Source organism: Pleurodeles waltl, chromosome 7 (assembly GCF_031143425.1).
Source record: "Pleurodeles waltl isolate 20211129_DDA chromosome 7, aPleWal1.hap1.20221129, whole genome shotgun sequence".
Classification (NCBI taxonomy): Eukaryota; Metazoa; Chordata; class Amphibia; order Caudata; family Salamandridae; genus Pleurodeles; species Pleurodeles waltl.
Genome location: NC_090446.1, coordinates 224,879,014 through 224,901,659, shown reverse-complemented (window position 1 = coordinate 224,901,659; position 22,646 = coordinate 224,879,014). Strand labels below are relative to the sequence as shown.

Here is a 22,646-nt window from a genome sequence, read left to right as displayed (position 1 = left end):
TTTACTAGCTGGTATTGTCCCCTGGACGTATTTCAATTATGAGTCAAACCCCTTCCCAAAGCAGGGCTTTTCAAACTTTTTAATTGTGTCCCCCCTTCCCCCAGTGGAAAACAAATAATTATTCCCCACCTCAGAATTTTTCACAATGATTATGTTAAGTTGGCAATGTTTAAATATGGCTAGACTTATTCAAACATTGCAGTTAAGTTCTGTCACTTTATATATATATATATATATATAATTTCTGCTTAAAACAATGCTCTCATATCTGCATAATGCTTGTTTTGGCCAGAGCATGGGGCCTACCCCTGGCATCTCTTGTGGCACCTTGTTTTCCCTCATCAGACTTTGTATCTTGCAACAAATAGTTTGGTACAAGGGCTTTTAGTCGGAGAGTGAGGTGTCTGTCGGATTTCACCATGAATTTTACAAACACAAACAAAAATATACGCACTCTTTGCCTCACTCTGTTTTGGAATACTTCAATAATGCTGGTTATTTCACAAAATAGCGTGCTTTTCCTCACTTAGTGTCCCTTCCAATCTGCATTCCTCTCCCTTTCCTGCCCCTAAGCCCCTCCTGTGCGCCAGCTTGCTGTATAATGTATTTCAACATTGTACCAGCGTGATTGGGTGTGTGGGAGCTTCAGAGTTCCCAACAATCTTACTGACCAAGCTGCGCCCTGCTCGTGATCCTACACTCACCAGCTTCGTACATCTCCCCGTTCCCTCATCCTAGGTGGTGACAACGTATGTGGGCACGGTGCCAATGTTGCTAGCCCTAGAATTACTGGGCAGCGTGACCCCCACACTTGCCCTTCTCGAATTACCATCGTGTTATGCACACTTGACTGGCACAGAGCCTAACTATCCATAGTTCAGCGGTTACAGCGGCAAAGGGCCTAAGTCTGTGAGGGGCACACTGCACCACACTCCTGGCTTTCTTTAACTGCCCAACCACGGGACTTGGGATACGACTTCTTTGCTTGCTCTGACCCTTAACACCCTTTTTAGGCCACTAGCAAGTGCACCAACCCAGTTTTACGTAGGCCCTCGAGGCTGCTGAAGCGCCGAGACGCACGTCAGCAACTGAAAGTGCCGTTGGCTGATTTACCTCTTTCAGCCACGATGGGTTCGAGGCAGCCCCTTCCGTTCAGTTTTACATCCCACGATACTTCCCCGACCGGTGTGGGAAATTGCCACAACACCCTCTCCCTCCCTGCTAAGCGTCAGACCGATGATGGGGAGACCCCACTGTGCGCCAACCTGCTTGCTTTCAGGGCGCAGTGTTGTGTGCCAGGCTGAAACTCCCACACTCTCCACCCCCTTCAGACTGCAGGGCGCTTCCCCCTCCCTAGGGAGGAGCTAGGGTAATGCAGCAGGGTGGGAGGACTGGGAGAGGGAGGGAAGGACAGGGGAAAGCTCCCTGTGGCCATTAGAGGGAAATCACTTCTGAACGAGCTCCCATGCTTGGCAGCGCCGACTCAGGGACCGCTGTACTCCTAATCTCCACTGCCTCGGATTGCACCCTCCTGGCTTGGATCTGGTTTGGGCTTTTTTTGGACACTGGACGCCATGCTGTGGAAACTGGCAGATAACGTGAAGTACGAGGACGAGTGCGAGGTGAGCAGCGACGTGATTAGAAGCTCGGTGGGCACGAGACTGGTGCCATAGATCACACCTGGCGACTGCGGGCTTCAGCCCCTGATGTCTCACGCGCTAGCAAGATAATTAGCTGCTAATTACTCCACTGCTCACGGGCTCCACCTGCAGAGGTGGATCGTGGGAAGTGTTGCCTTTTATACCGTTGGAGTATGGCTGATACCAATTAATGTAGCCACTTCATTTCAAAATCCCAGTTTATTTTTTTCCAAATATCCGTTGCACCTTTGTTATACATTTTAGTAAACCCGAATTCTTTGAAGCAGGGAATGTTTGGTGGGAAGTGCACACACTGTGGAGCCAGGGCTCGATTTTTTAGTTTTAAAAGTATTTTTTTCTGAAGTTGGGTTTTGGAGTGGGCGCTCCCTCTCGCAAAATAAATCACAAATCCCTGCACTATTTGCGATTCAGTTTGGCTTTTTCCTCGAAATATTACATTTGTTTCTCGTGGAGCACATACGCCTTTAAGGGTTAGAGGGAGCGCGTCAACTGTGAACCAGGAAAACCGCGTTTGGGGAAGGAGCCTAATGACACCGAAGTCCGTGTTTCGGTGTTGGCGGCGGAAATCAGGCGTGCCTCACTTTTACACGAGGCTGACGAGGCAGACTCCCGAACAGGCACCAGGACTACAAGTAGCAACTGAAGGTACATGACCGCGGAGTCCTCGGGCATTCACGCATCATCACTGATAGTCGTCGGCGATACATATGCTCTCACCCTACATTACTTACCCCGAGTGTTTACTATAGGCCTCTTAGATTCGAATATATTTTTAAAACGAGGCACCGTCAACCAACTGACACCGTCGCTCGAGGAGATGCATAAGCACAGATAAGACAAACACGCTGAGTGAAAACTGAGGGAGAGTTGATGCGGGTGAACGAACCAGCCTGTCCGACCGGTTGGTTCATGGTTGAAAGACGTAACCTCAGCGCGCTGATCACTCTTGTGACCGCCAGAGGGCGCGAGAAACACACTTATGTGAGCCCTGAGGAGCAAGTTCACCAGCCGCGGTCTACTGCTGAACCCGTGAGCTATCTTGGGGAAGAAATAACTCCTGCCACGCATCGCATAAAGTGCGGTTTAGCATAACCCCTGCTTTCCTTTGGGGATTGAGTATTAATGCTTATAAGGTCTGTGCCACTAACGGTGTGTATGTCAAGTAGATGGATGCGTGTGTTTTTTTTTTTTTTTTTTTTTTTTTTTTTTTTGTATAAGTAGTTGTCATTATCGCCTCCTTTATACAACATTGCCAGGTAAAATTCGCAGTTTTACCTTCTCACTTTCCGTTAATAATCAGAAAAGGTGAGCACTATTTATTCCGCATAACTCTTCTCGCATGGGCCTGCACCACTGTCGCACTGTGGTAAAGGTAGGAATAAGGTATGTATGTCACATTCATTTTGTCATCCACGAAGCCTACGTGCCCTCTTGTCAATCTGGACGGTTTTGTAAGATATTTCCCAGATATTTTATCCCACAGCTCCCCGCTGCCCTCCCCACCCCCCTACAAAGCGGGATACATGTTTATATTCCCAAAAGCATGTTTATTCTAAGATGATGACTCCATGTGAAGCTATATTCACCGAGGCTTGTCTGTTTCCACGGAGAATGTCGTTTTCATTACGGCGTTATTTTATATATATATATATATATATATACACACCTTATTGAAACGTTTTGGTCACGCTTTTCTTAGCTTAATCAATGCAATACCTGTTGATGTTTGGTTATATCGTTGCACCGACCGATTCCTGTCGAGGCCCCACGCCCCTCCTCCCTAAAAAACAAACAAAGTGTCCCTTTGTATTGTATATGTTTATAGTGACCGATGTAATGCCCGCACCCTCAGGGAGGGGTCTCAATGTGCCCACTGGCCCTGCTCCTTCCGATGAGCAGCTCTCATTCCGGATCAGTGCGGCTGGTGAGCAGGGAGGGCCTGTCCGCACCCTTGGGCCCGCCTTTTTACTGATTAAGGAGCCCTGACATTTTAATGCAGCGCACCGGCCCACCTCCTGGCAAACCATCCCCGGGCAACGCACAGAGCCTTCAGGCGCATAATCATCCTCCAGGACAGGCTCTCAGAGCCTAGAACCGCCCCCCACCCGGGGATCTTGTGACATCCCACACCAGGGCAAGCCTTCAACGGCACCCACATACTGCCGTCTCCCTTCAACGCTGCCCCAGGCATCCCTAACCTGCCCAGATTCCACGACCACCCGTGCACCCCCTCTCAGGAGGAGGGACCTTACCCAAGTTCCCAGAGGCTGGCGCCCTAACTTGCACCCGCATTACCGGTGAGAACCCCCTTCCCTTGGAGCAGGAGTCCAACCGTTCCTGAATCGAGGCCGGACCTGCTCGTCTTCAGTCCGCGGACTGATTTTTGGGAAGAATTCTCTCACCTGAACAACATGCCGGTGGTCACGCACCAGGAAAAGTCCAACCGGATTGGATATGCGCAGGTAAAAAACGCAGCGTGGGATACGGGACTGTGCGTAACCGATTATTGTCTAAACGTTGTGTTTGTTGGTTCCTACAGTTCACAGTTCTTACTGCTCAATACTTTTTTTTGTTTTCACACCGTTCTGCATTAACGTGTTTATCTAGCGCCCGTTATCGTGGCGTGGGCCTCCGCGCGTTTTAACTGGAGTGGTAGGCATTGTAGTCCTGGGACACTGGTTAAGGAGCTCCCCCCCCACCCCCCCCTTGAATGTGACGAGTTTGGTGGAGCCTCCTAGCTCACTGCCATTCATTGGTCTTGGGTTGAATGGGCCCCTTTGGATGGATGTGGCCCCTGCGCCACACGGGGCTTGCGTTATGTCCCTGTCCTGCGTCAAGGCTCTCTAGACGGTGTTTTTCTGCGAGGTCTGACAACGCCGTCCCGCCTCATTCCCATCAGTGGCGGGAGCAGGGCAGTTACTTTCCCCAGCCCTAGCGGCGTTTCATCAACGCACTGTTTTACCACGGCTCCAGTATGGTATATCCAGCGGGTGTCCGGCTGTGCCCACGTTTCTAATCTTCTCAACACCGAGGGCCCATTAAAGGCAATGGATGTGCAGGGCGAGGGTATCTTGTTTCTTCGAGGACCGCACGAAGCCCGATGAACGTGACACTCTCTAAATGAGGGTGCCTTGAGAGATCTCTTTTAGAAAGAGAAAGCGTTGCAAAAAAAAAGCGGGGAAAGCATGAGCATAGAGGTCGCGCTTCAGAAAGTATGCGAGATTTATATTTATATATGTCGCAACGGAAGCACTCGTTCCACCCTATCGCAGTCTCTTGCCGACATGTGAATACATCTGGGCACGGCGCCGTGCTGCAATATACCTAGCCATAAAACCGTTGCAGTAGTTTATATATTTATTTTAAACGTATCTACAATCTAACCAGCGCACACATGATCTGTTCTGCTTAAGATGCACGAAACGGCGATCCCGCCGTCAGAACTCCCTTTTGACTTTTTCCCCTCAGTTAGACGGTGACGCTGCTTCCGTAAAACCAGTGTAAACCCTTCGTTTTCTGTCTGTAACGAGGGTATGTGTGCGTCTATCTTTAGTTATACATTTTTGAAATTCCGACAAGCAAAAAAAAACCAATGTTTATCTGTCTGTTCCACATATTAGAAGCGCTTTGACCTCCTTAGGCGACCCTTCTATTTTTGTTTATTTAGAGTTCGGCACTCGTTTGCAAGCTTGTGTCTGCCTTTTCCGCTGTGGGGCCTCCTAAAGAAAGCCGTACTTTGCAGAATTGTCGGTACATATAAAAATCACACAGCTGAGGTGCATCAATCCATATAGAACATGTTCTCAGGCATGTGATTAAGGCTACACTGCAGTTTATGCAATCAGGAGTCCAGAGTTTCAGAACATGTTTTGCAGCCCGATCAAAATTGTGTGATCCTGGGCAAATCGTATTTGTTTCTCTCCATCTCGATTCTACAACCTTCCAGTATGGGGTAGGTATTAGATACGGAGTATCTGGCGCCAAAAATGCAGTTACTCATTCCGTAGCTAATTTTTTAATGAACCATTGATTTTATCGATGCATATGTTTTATTTTAGCAATTCTATGACATTAGAATTCATGTCTTAAAATATTGCCGCATAATTGTATTTTTGAATCGTTTGAAGGGGAAAAAAAGTAAAACTGAATATGCGAAGCATGTGTGCAGATTTTTGGAGCAATTGTTCTCAATGACCTATATCCTGTGTTTTCCTTTCTCCTCAGGACCGACATGACGGCAGCAGCAACGGGAACCCCAGGTTACCCCACCTTTCGGCCATGAGCCAGCACCTGTACAGTCCGGCCCCTCCTCTCTCTCACTCCGGCTCGTCTGACTTTCAGCCTCCGTACTTCCCGCCCCCTTACCAGCCCTTATCGTATTCCCAGTCGGCCGACCCATACTCCCACCTCGACCCCTTCTCCATCAACTCACTCCACCAGGCTCACCAGCCCTCCCCCAGCCAGCAACAGGGCTGGCCCGGCAGGAACAACCAGGACCCCTCTGGCCTCTCCCACCACTCCAGGGCGGGCCTTGTCCAGCACCTGTCCGCTCTGGATGCGGGGTCTGTGGGGCTGCGACGGGACGCATACAGGCGGTCCGAGATCCTCCTGCAACATGGGCACAACCTGGACTCTGCCAACCTGGCCGAGAACCTGGGTCTGCACGAGATGGCACACCAGATGGAAGAGGTACAGGTAGGTCTCGGCGCGGGCCAATTGCTTGTGGGTAGTTCTTCAGTAAAACAAAATGGCTTCCTACCTTCAACCTGCCTGTTATTGGTCGGGTCCACATAATCAAGTATATGCCGATTAAACCACGGTGGACCATAATCTGTCAAAACGTATACAAAGAGCTTCAAAACGAAGCTGCAGGCAAGGTTTTAAATCAACCTGCCTTCTTATCATTATATTCTTGGTTCACTTTATTTTCGAACCCAATTGAGCTGAAATACCATATGACAAATAATTGAAAAGTCAGTGACGTAACCGTGTCATACAGAAATGTACCCATGTGATGGCCATTCACAGAGGGACAATCTGGGGGAGAAAATGGCCTCCTGCCTGGCCTGCCCTTTTCATTGGTGATCCCCATCTTTGGTAACTGAACCGGTTTAATTGGCTGAGACAGGATGGGAGAATGCATGAATGTTTACTAGGGAGTGTCTCTATTTTGAGACAGAATGACATCTTGATTTCTAGAAGATGGACAGGAGGAAAAAAAAACGTGTTTTGCTTTAACTAGAATCCAAAACTGAGACCTTCAGTCCCTTTCAGAATGTGAATTAAAATTTTAGCTGGTTGCACCACTTTTTTTTTCTGCTTGCCTATAACATCTGGAATGTTGCACAGTTCAAGTAGCAGCATTTTTGCCATTAGTTTACACTGTAAAGCCTAGGTGGTTGAATTTTTCGGTGGCCGGCACTCATTCTGACCTCAGACATGGCCTTCAGTTATAAGGAGATAAGCACTTGCGAAACACAAGTGCAATGTGCCACATTAAAAACTTCCACAAAATATAATAGCATACAGCTAAACAAGAAGCTGTTACATGATTTTCACCTATTATCTTGAAGGCTAGATATGAAGATTTTGAATAATTGATCCCTGGAGCTCTAATGCTTATAAGGCACGCTGATAGATGGAGAGGACATGACTGACTGACATGACTGTTTCTAGCTGATAGAAAACTATTGGAATTCACCCCAGGACTTCGGAAATGTCGAGGACACATTTAAACCTATCCAGCATTACAGAGGAGTAATTGTACAACAACTAAATTCCATGGAGTCACCTCATTAACCCTGTGGATATTGGGGGGAATTTCTACCTCATTCTGCAAATTCAAGTCATAAGTCATTCTTCCTCACCAGACTTCAGGTTCACATTTAGGAACATTTGTTTCTTGTACAACTGGCATGTAAACCAGTAAGTCTGCATTTAATATATGGTCAAAGTGAAAAATAGGTGGATTGCCACAAAATAACTATCCGTAGTGAAATTCCTTCATTATGCTCTCTGTGTCACCTTTCTCCTATTGGATTTGTATCCTGTAAGTTATGGGTACCAAAGTCTGGTAGAGATGCTGAGATCCCTTCCTTCTACCCAGCATTGAGAGATGAAGCCGACTAGTAAGAATGTCATTGTCTGGCCCATAAAGCATATTTGTTTTCCTGAAAATGATAAACTTTTTAAAGTAAAAATGTACATTCAATCTCTAAAATGTTTAGAATTCAGACAGGAGTAAAATCTTTGGCAGGCATGGATAGTAAGGCTTTGGGCACAGATAATACATTTGGAAAACATATGAAAGCAAATTTAAAGTGGCCACGACACGAAAGCATGCATCCTCAATGACTTCCTGTCTTAATGTGTAACTCTTCTAAAATGCATATTTTACCTTTCAGAATGTGGAAGACCAGAATTTAATAATGCAAGATCAGACTGTCATTAAAAAAGGTGGGTTTTGGCGTAGTTCGAACCAATTCCAATTTTACATGGTTACCCTTCGGTGTACTTGTGCTCTCGGCCCACCCAATAAATTGAATACATTGTTCAGCCAATGGCAATGTTTGATTATGCAAATTTGATATGTAGATTGCGAGCATACCTAAACTAATGTGTGTTTCTTAAAAATATTTTTTTCAACTGACACTTATTTCGGAGGGCAATTGTCTGGCTTTAGGCCTGACAGGATGGCAAATTTTTATTTGTTAATCAAGTAGTTAGTTGGAAGGAGAAATACACAGCCGTGCTAATTTGTCCCTTGCAGAGCCGACAAAGGCTTGTACGTTGCTTTTTTTAAATAAAAAAGCAAGGTTTGAGTGCTGGTTGCACACTTTATGAAGTGTTTTGTCTTTGAAATGGTGCTCTGAGCCACACAACTGAGCAGGTAGATTTTAAGACAGGAGTGTCATAAACACTTGACTATTAAGTCTATATATCATGGCCACTGAAATAAATTATGTAGTGCTTTCTAATCACTAAATCGTGGACGGAGATGATTCAGTTTGGCCTCTGGTCATTCGTGGCCGATGAATAGTGAAATTGTTGTGTAGACTGGGCACGAATTTTAATTAATTTTTTAAGTTTTTTTGGATTTTTTGAGAGTGGCTAGTTTATAATTTTGGAAACGTGAACACTGACCTGTGGTTTGCTCGATGGCTTGTGGCGTGGTATCCTCTCCACTTATTTTGCGTGCACGAGTGGGTCCGTGCTCGCGTGCAGTCAGTGCTTCCCAGGACATCAGTGTGGCAGATCAGCACTAGTGAGGCCTTCGGGGGAGTGTCCACACGCTCCCTATAAGCACAGAAGTGCCAGCGCGCAGCCGGGCCCCTCAAACCTACTCGCCAGGAGTAAAACTCTGCTTTCCAGGCTGCACGCAGAAAATGTACTTCCTAATACAATGCGGTTATTTTTGGATGGCTACAATTTCGTCCACTCTAATTGCGTGGTCTTAAATCTATGACGGTGGATTTTGTCAGCCGCGGGATAGCTCTAAGTGAGCGCCTGGGAGCTCCAGCCTGGAGATTCTGCTGTGCTTAATTTTACATTCTATTGGCTCTATTACATTCCCTTTTGAAACCTCTTTTTATATAGTGTATTGTAACTTCAACAGCGTGTTCCTCAGCAATCCTGATTTCATGAGATTAGATTCCCATTGAAGGATGACTCCATTTTAAGACTCTGAGAACCTAGAGTGTATGAACGCCCTTTGCCCTTCAATTTCACACACGCATTCATGTACATGCACATATTTACACTCGCACAGATACACGCACGCAACATGCTTCTAAAAGCACCTTTCTTTTAACCTATCTCCGCTGCCAAGGAAGGCTACATTACAGCTAATTGTGCTCCATTTGTATTACACTAGCAGTGAATAATGAAACGTTAGTCACTGTTAGTGTAAAACTTGAAAGAAAACAGAGTGAAGCCCCTACCTACGACCATAAGGCTGGGCTGCCACTGTGTTCCTGGCCCTGATTCTGCCATCTTTGAGGCCAGCGGTCGCAACTGCGACCCCTGCGTGTCGTCCATGCTGGAAGGTGGGCCTTAAAATGGTCTCACCCTGAAATTACAAATGCCTAGATGCTCCAAAAATGTGTTCGTTTTTTTTTTTTTTTGTCTTTTTTTCGGTTTATCATTTTTCTACTCTCAACAAGGTCGAAATTGTCACTGCTAGGGAAAGGTATCAGTGGATGGGCATGTGTCCTGGAAGTCAGTGTTTAAACGACTGATAACTAGCTGAAATCTTTGTGGGGATGAGATAATTTCCGTCCGACAATAAAAGAAGTACCACTGAGTTGAAGGCAAGATATTCAGTCTGTGTATGGCCATTCTGGGCACCGGAACAATTGTGCTTCAAAGGAACAACATGTACCAAGTCCTAGGAATGTGCAATCTGCATCTTTCACATAGAAAATGTATTTTATGTTTGGGCAAAGAAGGGTCTTGGGTGTGTAATGTTTGCGCTTGCTCAGAGGATGTAATCTGACTTAAAAAAGCTGGAAAGCCTGTATTTGGCCAGCTATCCATCATTAAGCTGAGATGGGTGGGGACTCGTCCCTGGGATAGCCCTACTTGAACATGTTATGTTGTGTTGCGTCTTTCTAAAGTGACCCTGGTGTTTTCTGGCTATGTCCCTGGGCTTTAGATTGATATATTGGTCACAACACTGTGAGGCGGAGGCTTTGACTACACCATGTGTTTATTGAAAGAAAAGCGCCCATGGCCTTTGAGATATGATAAGCTGTTTACTAGACATTCATTTTTAACTGATTGACTGGTCATCTAGCTCATTTCACTTGGAAGAATGCAGCGTTCGGGTCGATGCTTCATTTACAAAAATGCATGTTGATGTTGAGAGAGTTTTTCATGCACTGCTTATGACCTTACATATTACATCACTCATGAGCTGTTAAATTACATAATTGATGACGCACAGATGAGCTCTCGAATGAGAAGCCTGTCTTTCTATGGGACCAAGACTAAACCCCCCCCCCAAAATGCCATTAACTGCTTAACTAGCAGTGCATGATTCAGCCTTCCACGTGCCTGGGTTTACATGCCACATTGAGGTATTGAGTTGAACATTTATGGGTGTTGTGTTTTTTTTTTTTTTTTTCTTCTCCAATTGAGGTGTTTACTTGACTGAGTAAAAAGAGATGCATGTATAGAAAGTTTCTTTTATTTTGAGAAATAGATTTCATGTATGTTTCTGTTCCCATTGGAGTAGAATTCATTGACAGTGCGTTGTTTAGTCAACAAATAAGTTACACAAACCTTGGGAATGAGCAACGCAGATCTTTTCGATTATAAGCATTATGTTGATTAGTTGGCTTGTAGATGAACATAGCATGGCGGCTGTCCCTGGGCTTTTTGGCTCTGGAAATGATTCGCACAGTAATGCTGGATTCAAGACTGCAGGTATAGGTGGGTGGCGCTAGGAAATCTGTGTGTGGCACTACCATCGGTGATCAGGAGTTGTGAAGTAAAATTAGTGAACCCCAGTGTGCCCAGGGCATGTTTCTGCTATGCATTTCACAGGCCTTACATATTTTAGTATGTGCGCATTTTCATGACTTGTTGGAAATAATGAAAAATTAAATGTTTGTCAACTTGAAAATGATTGCTTTGGTGTTTTGGGCAGTTTAACTTCCTTAGTTTCGATTGTAATTTGATTAATTCATCGGTGTTTAGCACTGATGGTTCACATGTATTCCAAAAGAGTGCATGTGTTCCATGAGTTTTGTGGCTTCCCATAACTTTTTGTAGTGTATATATTCTTAGCGGTGTTCCCTCTTATTTCACCCAATAAAAGTTCTATTATAGGACTATATGTTTTGCTTACTGCTGGCATGTTTTGTTTGGTACCGGACTCCGCTTGTTTCTAAGCGCTCCCCCTGTCTGCTTATCAGGCTGAAGATTCCAAGGGAGGTAAACAAACTTGCACAAGATGTCAGCAAAACGAGCATCCAAACTGTGTCGCAAAAGGGTACACAGGCCTCTGTGCTAATCTTCGTGGCGAGTGTCCGCCTCAGAGCGGTGTAGCTTTCATGATTTTGTTTTTGGTTAAAGTTCTGCCTTCTTGGTCGAGGTGATTTACCCCTTCGATTTTGAACATCGAACTAGAATGAAGCTCACCTGAACCACAATGCCCCTGGACTCTCCATACTAAGTTGGACACGTTGCATAGTTGATAAATTGAGTTTTCAGATGGGACTCACTCACTATTATGTATTGTTCTGACTGGATTACTGTTGTAATTCTCACCAGATGACTTCATGTTGGGCTACACCATCCAAGCCATGGGCTTTGTGTTTAGGGATAATGTTTGTTTGGTGTATTATTTCTGGAGAAACCAAGACTGTGCCATCTAGAAGGGACATTGGGGAAATATGTCCCAATAACATTGTGTCCTCTAAAAAAAACTTTGAAATCTAGTAACTTGTAGAATGCGATGGCCTACAATAAAATGGGGGTTTTGGGTTTAGCATTAATGATGCTATGGATTGGCACCACACATTTTGTAAATGAAAATACCCCAAGTATGTCCATGTAAAAGGCAGGCGTGGGAGTTCTTTTTAACCATCTCTTGTGAGCTGATCACCTCTGTAGCTGCAATGTTGTGGTCTTTGGCCACAAGTACTCGTAGCAGAAAATCTAACTTCAACTTCCACTTGTTCCTCCTTAGTCTAATGCTATGCGTTTCATAACTTCTGGGTGGGACTCCTCAGTTTCTGAGGATGTGCAATTGGATCCCTTGTGTTCTGGGAAACACCTTGTTTTAAAAATTACAAAACTGGCTTTAAGTTGACTTGGCTCCTCTTAGTTTTTGATCTTCCCTAACACTGAACACCTTTTGTGTGTTGTTTTTTATTTTATTTGCCCTTCTCCAGGTCCGATATCAATGAATAAAAACAACGCCTTGAGTATTCCATTTCAGAAAGACGCTTTGATGGGAATGGTGATAAACCCCAATGAAGTATTTTGTTCTGTTCCTGGGAGATTGTCTCTGCTAAGTTCTACGTCGAAGTACAAGGTGACAGTGGCTGAGGTCCAGAGAAGGCTTTCTCCTCCTGAGTGTTTGAATGCCTCTCTACTGGGTGGAGTACTCCGAAGGTAAGTGTTGATATTACTTAAGCTGAGCCTGAAATTCATGTTGGAATATATTGTTAATTGTACAGGTTCATCTCTTAATAAGTAAGGCATGAATCTGAAAGGCTGAGTTCTTTTCATCTCAACTGTTAGGTCAGGTCCTCCCTAGCTTTTCTCTTGGAATATTAAAAATGCATAGTTGGAATAGGCACTATTACCCAGATCTCTGGTCATTGACAAATGAAAGTCTTATTGGGGCAGTATTCTTTGAGCAGGCGTCAACCTAGATAGACCTGAACCATTGGGGAGAGATGTCCTACATAAAAGGCAGAAGATTGGTGCAATCAACAGTCTCCTGACTACAGGACTAGTTGCAGTGGCCCAAATCCGCATTTGGCAAGTTGTTGTGGCGTCAAATTACCCCTTTCTTTGACATGTGTAATTTGCATCAGTGCACATCTGAGACAATGCTCTCTATTGTCAATGTATAGCACAGTGAAAAAGGGCAGTTGATGGTAGATTACATTTGTTCTTCTTGGTCCTCCGTCTGCTCACATGGTCCTAAAGTCTTGATTCAAGTTGAATTGTCCCTTTTCAAGTTGAGTTATGAAGTCTGTCATATAAGCAATGAAGGGCAATGCAAACCGAGTGTATTGATTGTCCTAATTTCAGAGCCTGCTCTCACCCCACTTGAATGATATACCCCTAGTAAACCCATGGCCAAATTAACTTAACAGAAGCTCTAGCATAAGTATTGAAAATCAACAATGGAAACACCATGCAGTGTGCAGTTTCAGTAACACAGGCCACAAAAAGTGAATCCATACTTATTAGTAGGCTTCAATTCGGCGAACCCTAGAACAGTGTCCCTTAACTCGGAAAGGCCCATTAGGTCCATCAGGCACCCCTGATCACAATTGCATAAGCGGCAGATGAGGTTCAAATTGACTTAGACAGAAGCACCCTGCACCGGTCCAAGGTCGGTAACTTCTCTGGTGCAAATCTGCATTGATTCCATTTTGTCTTGGTTCCTGTACCATGGACTGTACCTTTGAATACTCCATTGATCTAATCAAGAAATGAATGGAGACCTGTAGAGTCTTCTCCATCGTACAGCTTGATCCATAGCTTTGAAATTAAGTGAACCATAAAGTTACATACATATTTTATGCTGCTTTGTCTTTTCCGTAGTGATTCGGACTACTTTTAGATACTTCAACATGTATGTGGCAACCAACCAAAAGACCCTGTGTAACAGGGAACTGTATCTGTGGAAGGAAGGTATAGAGGACTGGGGCTTAGAGAGAGATGGTTGGGAGTGTATTGTTTATAGATAGATTTTTATAATCTTTATTTCCTCTGGATATTTCACGTTGTTAGTCCATTTGCAGTTAGGTCCCCTATTGCACTTGTATATTCAGAGGCAAAGTACCTGCAGCCTTTTAGGGAATTAATTTTAATAATTAGCTCCATCCTTGTATACTTCTGGGAGTGGAAGAGAGCTCCTTCTCTAGAAACATCTTGGCAGCGTTTAGTATGGACTTCCGGTCTGTGGCAATAAGCCATGGCTCCTGTGCTACAGGACAGATCATTGCACACTTTCCATGCCTATTGCTTTGTAGTTCTGATGATGGGATGCTTAGCAGGGTCTTCAAACTGGGGCACAGGCACCATTATGAGGGGCCTCAAGTGATCCCAGGGTGCGGTGGGTGGGGGTTCTTGAGCGGGGGGGGGGGGGGGGGTTGGGGCTCCAGGCTCTAGAACTTAACTGCTATTTATTATTCAGTCTTGATATCTTTTAATAATGCCACCTTAATAGAATGTTGTTCCTCCCCCCCCCCCCCCCCCCGATTCTTCGTTTGTTTCCTTCACAAATATTATCATCCGTGGCACGACCGAAAGGCGTCTTATTGGTTCAAAAAACAAAACATCACTAGTAAAACAGCCACATCTGTGATTGCTTTTCCAATTTTCATTCCAAGTATATGGTACACTTTTTTATTTTTTATTTAATGGTCTTGGTATATCCTTGCAGCTGAAAGTTAAATTCACCAATTTACGAAGGCCAGAACCTTTGTTTTTTGTCAGTGCTTGTCTGTACTGGTATGAAAAGTAGTTGAACTGGTTTGTCTGCTCTCAACACAACTCCAATAACAAAGTTTAGGTGGTGGGTTTTGATGTAGCTTCTTATTGTATTCTCATAACATTTTTATTCAAAACAACAAATATCCTGCAGTGTCAAACACTGAGTGGAAATGTGGCAATTTTATCAGGTGTTTTCACTGATGAATACTACACGATCCCACCTTTAGTACAGCAGTAATCTTAGTGATGTAGCAAGGCTGTACCCGGGAAAGCCTGATCCCTGCAGTGTCAGTGATACGTTGTGCAGACTCATGCGGAATAAGCCCTCTGGTTTAACTTGAAATTCCTGATTGATCTAGTTCATTGGTGTCTGCATGACTCCCTGGTTCGGAAAAAGACAAGTTTATAATACCATTTGATGCGATCCTGCAAGTGTTTAGGTTTAATATATTTTTTTTAAAACCTGAAACCTAAATGTTTTTGCAGTGATAACTTCTTATGATATGAGTAATTTGTAATGTCTGACACCAGCACTGCGTAAGGGTTCCATGAGATAGGTGTCTGGAAAAACATAGATTGCCAAACTACATTGACTGGCTCTAAAATACTTAAGCCACCAAATTTTTCCAACTTGTCTCGGGCTTGCCTTGTTTGCTGTTCAAGCTCTTGTTCTAGCATATTGCTGGTTTTGTGCCTACAAGACCGTGAAAGCTGCCTGGTTTGAAAGACCCAGTGTGGATTTACAAAAAAAATACAATGGGCTTTGCACCTTAACTATTGCTTACTATTGGTTTGCTTTATTGTCCCTCTCATTGCTCGCTCCTTATTTAAATTGCCTTGCTTGTTCCAGTTTGCCCATCTTGAATTTGTCCATTCACTCAAGCTTCTTCTATTTATACTCGATTTGATTGGCTCATTTTTATCCTTCCACTGCTATTAGGGATTTTATTTTCATTTTAGTTAGGTTGAGAGAGAGTGTACATGTGCTTCCCAGCTTACTCCCGCATGTGTCCCTTCCCCAAGTACCTGCCCTCGTGCTCTTCGTTGCTCCCACGTGGGAATGGGAGTTCAAAGTTTGTGTCTCATGTGTGCTTCTCCCCATGCATTCCGTGTTTTTTTTCAATCATGCTACTCCCTCTGTGTTGCTCTCATCCTTGTTTACTTTCCCCACGCCCCGTGTTGCTATATTTATTCTTCTTTTACACCCCCTACTCTCCATCATATGCTTCTCGCCCAGAGCTCTCACTAAACCTCACTTCTGCTTCTTCCCCTGCTCCTTCTCCATCATGTACTTCTCCCTCCCCACTTCTGTGTTGATGTCTCCCTTGTATGCTGCTTTTCTTCTCCTTACCCACTACTTCATTCAACACCTGCCAACAATGGTCTCTTCCTAATTTTTTTTTTTTTTTCCGAGCTGGAGGATGATGATCATTTGGTACCCAGACTCGGCCTGGGACAGAATATAGGTCCTAGTACCTAAATAAAAGGGGTCCTCTCTAGTGAATCAGATAACTAAAATACTGGCCCACAACTGCAAATCGGGGGCGTTTTCCGTGTCCAGGCAAGTTATGTAATATTTTCTGAGGAGTGGAAGACTGCATGTACTTGTGCTTACTACAGGGATAGTTGTGGTAATATCAGGGAAATCAACAGTAAACAATGGCCCGGTGGATAAAAAAAACAGGCCTATATAAAGCCACAAAAACTGGCCTGCACAGTGACCTGTCAGATCATGCCTTTGGCATTGCCAGATTGCCCAATAGGCCAGTCCGACCCTACCTGTTCCTTGGGATTGTGAAACAGTCGTTGGTTCAAGGCATAAAGCATCTGTAGATGTGAATGGTGCCCAGTTTCTTTGTGGACGAAGAAACTGACCTTGTGCACTAATGAAAGAAGTATTAGATAAACAGGCCTTTGCTGAGAGCCACGGAGAGGAGGTGGAACGGCAGTGTTTGTGAAGTGCTTGAGAAGTTTGCTATCGTCCCAGCTGCGAATATTAGTAATTAATGGATGTGTGACACATTCCTCACCTGACTACAAGAAGCTCGTATAATCACATTAGAGTAATTTACCCAGTGGCCAGGCACCCAAAGAATAAATAGCGACATAGCACCAAGGCTTGAATGCTTATGCTGATGGCTGACCTCAGCATTGCTCTGAGCATCTGAATTTACAGTAACAGTTATAACTGTAAATAAGTTATTGGTCGGTGATCACGTCGAGGAGCGAGCTTACCTTAATTCAAACAAGCAAAATGGCCCCCATTCTGCCATGCTCTTGATAGTCGGAAAACAAGGCGATGATTGAGGCACATTAACCCCTCTGAGCCCTAGACCCTGCACCTTTTGTCCTACTCCGAGCCACACACCTGCAAGACAGCTAGGCCTTTTTCTTCCTTTACATGAAATGAAAACGTTGGTGTCGAACAGCGTGTACCACATGTCTGTAAGGTCCAAGGAGATGCTCCAATCATGTAACTGCCGATATGGTGCGGCACTTTCTTATGCCACCGGCGTAGAAGGGTGTAAAGTAGACGGAGCAGTGCTTGACCTTGTATCCTTCCTGTCAGCTGGGTTCCGCGGTTGGATCATGTGGTGTCCGTGTATATGACGACCGTGTGTTGAGGAGCGGTCTAGTTCAGGGTGGGGGTGCGGGGAGGGTGGAGCCCTGATGCTTGTCTAATTTTGCTGTATTAATGAGATGACTTTGGAAAAACCACAGGCTTTTTGTCCCCTCTGATCCTACCACATACAATAGTGAGAAAGGCAGTCTTGCATTACAGGGTGGGTTAAAGGAGTAAGGCATTTTCAGCTTTACTGAGGAAGTTCATGAGCATAGAAAATTTTGTTCCTGTGGAACCCCCACCATCAAACACCGCCGTAAACCCCCGTAAGACCAGCATTTGTGAAGCTTCTGGTCAAATCATCCTGCAAGATTCTTGAGCAGCCCCCCATGTCCTCGCATTACTTAAATTGTTTTCACAACTGCACCTATTAGTCAAAACACAGCATCCTCTGCCTTCATATTGTTATCCTTTAATTCAAAAGACTGTATAGCGTAGTGTTAAGTAATTAATCTAGTCACGCTCTACAGTAAAATACCTTGTAATTCTGTCTTACTTGCAGTAGTGAATTGTCATGACTAACAAGGAGGTCTGGAATGTGCAAATGTCGAACATCATATCAGTGCTGAAAATTGTGGAAAGTGATGTAATGCAAGTGAATTTAATAGATTTTTCAATATTCCGATGCCTTTTTTTTTCCCCTACCTCTATGTTCATCACTAATATGTCCCTGTGATTAAATTGTTTCAGAGCAAAATCCAAAAATGGTGGGCGATCGCTTCGTGAAAAACTGGACAAAATTGGCTTAAATCTCCCAGCTGGCAGAAGAAAAGCCGCCAATGTGACCTTATTGACGTCGTTGGTTGAAGGTGGGTTCTTGGTGTGATTTTTGAAGAGCAATATGAGTTGATAATCCTGAGTGTGAAAATGACTAGGGAAATTATACAAATTAGCCTACTGGGTGCACAGGTGGTTATAATGTTAAAAACCTAAAGGGATTTTTTTTTTTAAGTGAAATCCACTTGCACACAGCCACTTCCTTCTCTTAGCATGTTGGCTCACCGTAGCACCCTCCAATCAAGCTTGTAATTGAGTTTATGGTGCATATTGATGATTATAATTGAACTCAACATTTTGGGTTATAATTAAACTCAACATGTTGGGCAAAAATTAACTGTAAAGGGAGATTGTGTTATCCAGTCGAGACTAGCAGCCTGCCAAGTTTCCCAGGTCCATGCATGATGTGCTTCTCAAGTCCAGGGTTTTTCTTTGAATTCTGGGACTTGTGTTTATTTCTTTATAAAAGGAGACTACAAGTCCCAGAAATCAAAGGAAAAAAAATCTTACCTGGAGCAGCACATCACACATGAACCTGGGAAAAATGGCAGCTATTGACCAGAGTGATAGCAAAGTAATTGGGCAATTAGGGAATACCTTTTCAGAAAGGAAAGCGTTGATAATTTATGGGAGGGTGTCCACATCTTGGTCATATTAATCAGACATTGGAGAATCTCCAGCATTATGGGCAAGAGTGTTGTTGTGATGGCTTGACTGACCGACTAGCTTGGAGATCTTTATTCTCCATCTTTCTTTACAGCATTTTAAATAATATAATTGTATAAAATAATACAATATAACGGAGTGATCTAAACTTTGCACAGTCAAATTGACTATGCCAAGATCCTGGAAATTGCTTCTAAACAAGATGCTGAATGGCTCATCAAGGGCACACAACAAACCAATTCCAGCACGTCTTCCTCATTTCACCTTCCATCCTGCTTCCTCTAATACTCCGTTTAATATGCAAATCTCCCATGATGCACTTTCTGAGAAATAGATGGTTGTGAATAAAGGAGGACTAAGGAAGGGCTCAGCGTGAAGTAAATCTTGTGTGCTTTGTAACTCAACAAGGACAATGATATCCCTTGTTTGTATAAAGTCAGTTGATGTTGTCAGCACCTAGTACTTGAATATTGTTAAAAATTAGGAAATGTTGCCTTAAAATTAAAATAAACAATTATTTGTAATTTTGGTCCCTGTCCTCAGGTGAAGCCGTCCACCTTGCTCGGGATTTTGGATATGTGTGTGAGACAGAATTCCCATCAAAAGCAGTCGCAGAATACTTAAGCCGACCTCACATGGAGCGCAACGAGATGGGCAGCAGGAAAAACATGCTTCTGGCTGCTAAGTAAGTGCACAGTGCCCATTGAGGGCCTTGCCTTCATATTTAGGTTTATTTTTTATAACTTAGAAGCTTGCTTAGTTTTGGCATAATAACATTTTCCCATGACGGTTTCTCGTTGAAATTGATGGTCTGGCATGTGACGTGGCACTGTAATGTGTGCCTCATTGTTCTCCTGGTGCTTTGTCGCTTCCAAGGGTCTGGGGGTGATTTGTGTCTCTTACCCTGTCATACCTGTCTTCAGAACGTGCCTGTTGTGGACATCTTACCAGTGTGGGTATCTTTTGCTCTACGAGGTCAACTAATGCAGCGAAGTGTTTGTGGGTGCCGCGTTCATTTGTTCCTTGTGGTCGGTTCATGGTGTGCTATTCATTTAAGAGTTTGTAATTTTATGAACTGCTCCGGCAGACTTGAAGAGGAGGAACGTAGAAAACGTGAACTGACATCAGTGAGGCAACAATAGCCTTGTATATGAAGAAAGACATTATTATCTTATAATGTGCAGCCAGTGCCAGGGGTCCAACTTCTAGGTACAATATACACCAAACTTGGATGTACAGCGGTTACCGTCCTCCTGCTACTACGTCCATCATGTGTTGACTAGGGCCCTCACACTCGGGTGTGGATAATTCTGGTATGCAGACTGTGACCTGCCATTCTTGCCAATGGGCACTTCACCGCCTGCTAATCAAACAGGGCTGCAGTTGTTGTTGGCAGAATACCCGTTGTAAGGGTGGCAAGGGAAGCGGGTGCACGGGGTGGTAAACCCAGTTAAAAAAAGATGGCAATCACAGTAGGGCTAACACTGGCATAGAGATTGAGTCTGTTTTCCTCGCGGTGAAATGTCTGCAAATCATATCCCAATTCAGCTAGTACAAGCCGTATCGAGGTTACCTGCACACCAGAGATTTTATTTCCTTTTAAAAAGGATTAAATGCACCTGGAAGAAGTGGGTGGAAAATGAGGAGTAAAGTGGTAGAATGTTTGTCGAAACACAGAATCTCAGATATTCCCATTTCAGGTGGGCAATCTTAAGAGTATCATGTATGTTCGCACCTCAGAATTACTCATGCCCGAAACATAAGTAATTCTGTGTACAAGAATTCTACCTGTATTCACGGTCATCTCAAATGAGGGCTAATACTTACTTAGTGTAGCTATAGGTTGCTTACCATGCTAATGCACCTGTAGCAGAGTTGTGTGTTTTTTTTTTTTTTCTTTTTCTTTTTTTAACAATCCGCATAATGGCACAGCAATTTCATTAGTATGAGAGCAGAAATAGATTGTAGTCCCTTAATCACATAAATTAATGCTTAATCAGATCTAGAAGAGCTGATGGAAAGTAGTTTGCATACAAAGGCGTTCCAGTTTACATTGCCAATGCATCCAATTTGTATTTGGGTGAAATATTAAAGGTCTTTCATTGACACATTGCCGAAGCTCGAAAACTGACTCATGTAGTTTTCTCCATTTCCTTTTCCGCTTTAAAAACTACACATCTCATGTAGTCCTCCTTTACCCCCACTCTTGTTTCACTTCTGTCTTTGTCTAATGTCCTAATACAAAAGCCACTTTTTTGGCGTTTTCTGATTTCAGAGAAGTAACAAAATCTTATCTTAATTCTGCACCTTCTTCACACACTTCTCTTGCACCTGGTTCTAGAATTCTGAGTTGCTCTGCACTGAAGTATGACTGTGTATGTGTGTGTGTATATGTGTGTGTGTGTATATATATGTGTGTGTGTGTATATATATATATATATCCCCTAATCTCTCATTATGATCGGCTTCGCTGGAGCATCTATCCTGCAAGCGATAGACGTTCCCCTATCCAAAACACAACTGTGGTGGCCAAGTTCATCATCTGATATCCATTTCTGCCCCGTAGTCACCCGTGCCTCATACCTGCTTCAAACAAGCGATGAAGCTGTCTTTAGTACTGATGCCTTCTTACCAGAAGGATCTCAAGTTGTGGTCAATTATGAGTGCCCCTTTCCATGAGATATTTTCAAATCTACTGTTGCTCTTGCTGTTCTTTGCAGTGGAATCTGCCTTCCTAAGGGGACGCACCATGATCTCCCTTCATTGCACGGTCTTTTCAGCAGGCCGATGCCTGGAGAGGGCGTGGCATCCATCTTGAGGAAGCCTCATTGTGCTTATGCTAGAGTTCACCAGAAGGAAGTCATGTGGCTTGACGATGAATGCATGAATTACCCAACCCCTGTTTCCTACTCACTAGTCTAATTCTTTATATTAGCGGACATGCCGCGGATATTCCGCAACTATAATTAATTGGCTTGGGAAATGTGCCCCCTTCCTCGAAGCACTTTCCCTAATTCATTCGTCCTTTGCAAAATCACTTAACGGCAGCTGTGAAAATTCTCACAGGAATGTGCAGTAAATTGATCCGAAAATGAGGGTAAATGAAGCGGAACTGCCAGGATTGAGAAGCGGGCAAGGGACTGCCCAGGCGTTAAAGCAAAAATATTAGCGCGTCAGAACTTAATTGAAACTATGCAGAGAGCTTTAAATGTAAAATGGGCCATTAGCAGGATTGGTGTTTTTGCGCTGTTGCTGATCAAATATTTATGCTGGATAATATATGCGACTTCCTTATTGTGTGAATCGAGTCACGAGGTGACTTGTTTTGTACTAAGCTTTTCCTTACGGGAAATTGTCTACAAAGAACACCTTTTTTTATTTTATTGTTTCTATGTTTATATGGCCTGGGAAATTGAAATGTATGCATTTGTTCTAAGAATTGTTTTCAGTTCTGAGCAAATGTTTCTAAGTTATAAAATGTTAAAATTCAGCTTCTTTGAGGGGGTGGACGAGATTGTTTTATGATGTACAGAAGATACAATTTAAACAGTCAGATGGAGTAAGTTGGCATTGGTGGAAGATTGGGCGCACTGGCACAGCAGCTTGACACAGGGCCTGTATGCCTCCAGGTTGCCAATTCGTATTCTGTCCGGGACAGCAGTGATCAACAATTCATGCCATATGGAACCTTGTGTGCCAGCTTTTATGGAATGTAGTCTCGTTCCACTTTGTAGTAG

The 22,646-nt window shown here is 43.9% G+C and overlaps 1 protein-coding gene across 5 annotated transcripts in view; it reads left to right on the top strand.

The window, feature by feature from the left end:
* The window catches only part of TFAP2C (transcription factor AP-2 gamma), a 40,991-nt gene that overhangs the window by 15,154 nt on the left and 3,191 nt on the right, over positions 1 to 22,646 (top strand). For 2 of the 5 annotated variants that reach the window (XM_069243597.1, XM_069243598.1), the window contains exons 2-6: positions 5,886 to 6,356; positions 8,066 to 8,117; positions 12,560 to 12,782; positions 18,157 to 18,275; positions 19,453 to 19,594. In XM_069243597.1, the coding sequence (XP_069099698.1) occupies positions 5,886 to 6,356; positions 8,066 to 8,117; positions 12,560 to 12,782; positions 18,157 to 18,275; positions 19,453 to 19,594 (1,007 nt within the window). Of the gene's footprint in view, positions 1 to 1,420; positions 1,623 to 2,771; positions 2,795 to 3,564; positions 4,124 to 5,885; positions 6,357 to 8,065; positions 8,118 to 12,559; positions 12,783 to 18,156; positions 18,276 to 19,452; positions 19,595 to 22,646 lie in introns of those variants that run through there. The other 3 variants (XM_069243596.1, XM_069243599.1, XM_069243595.1) reach the window with 3 other exon arrangements.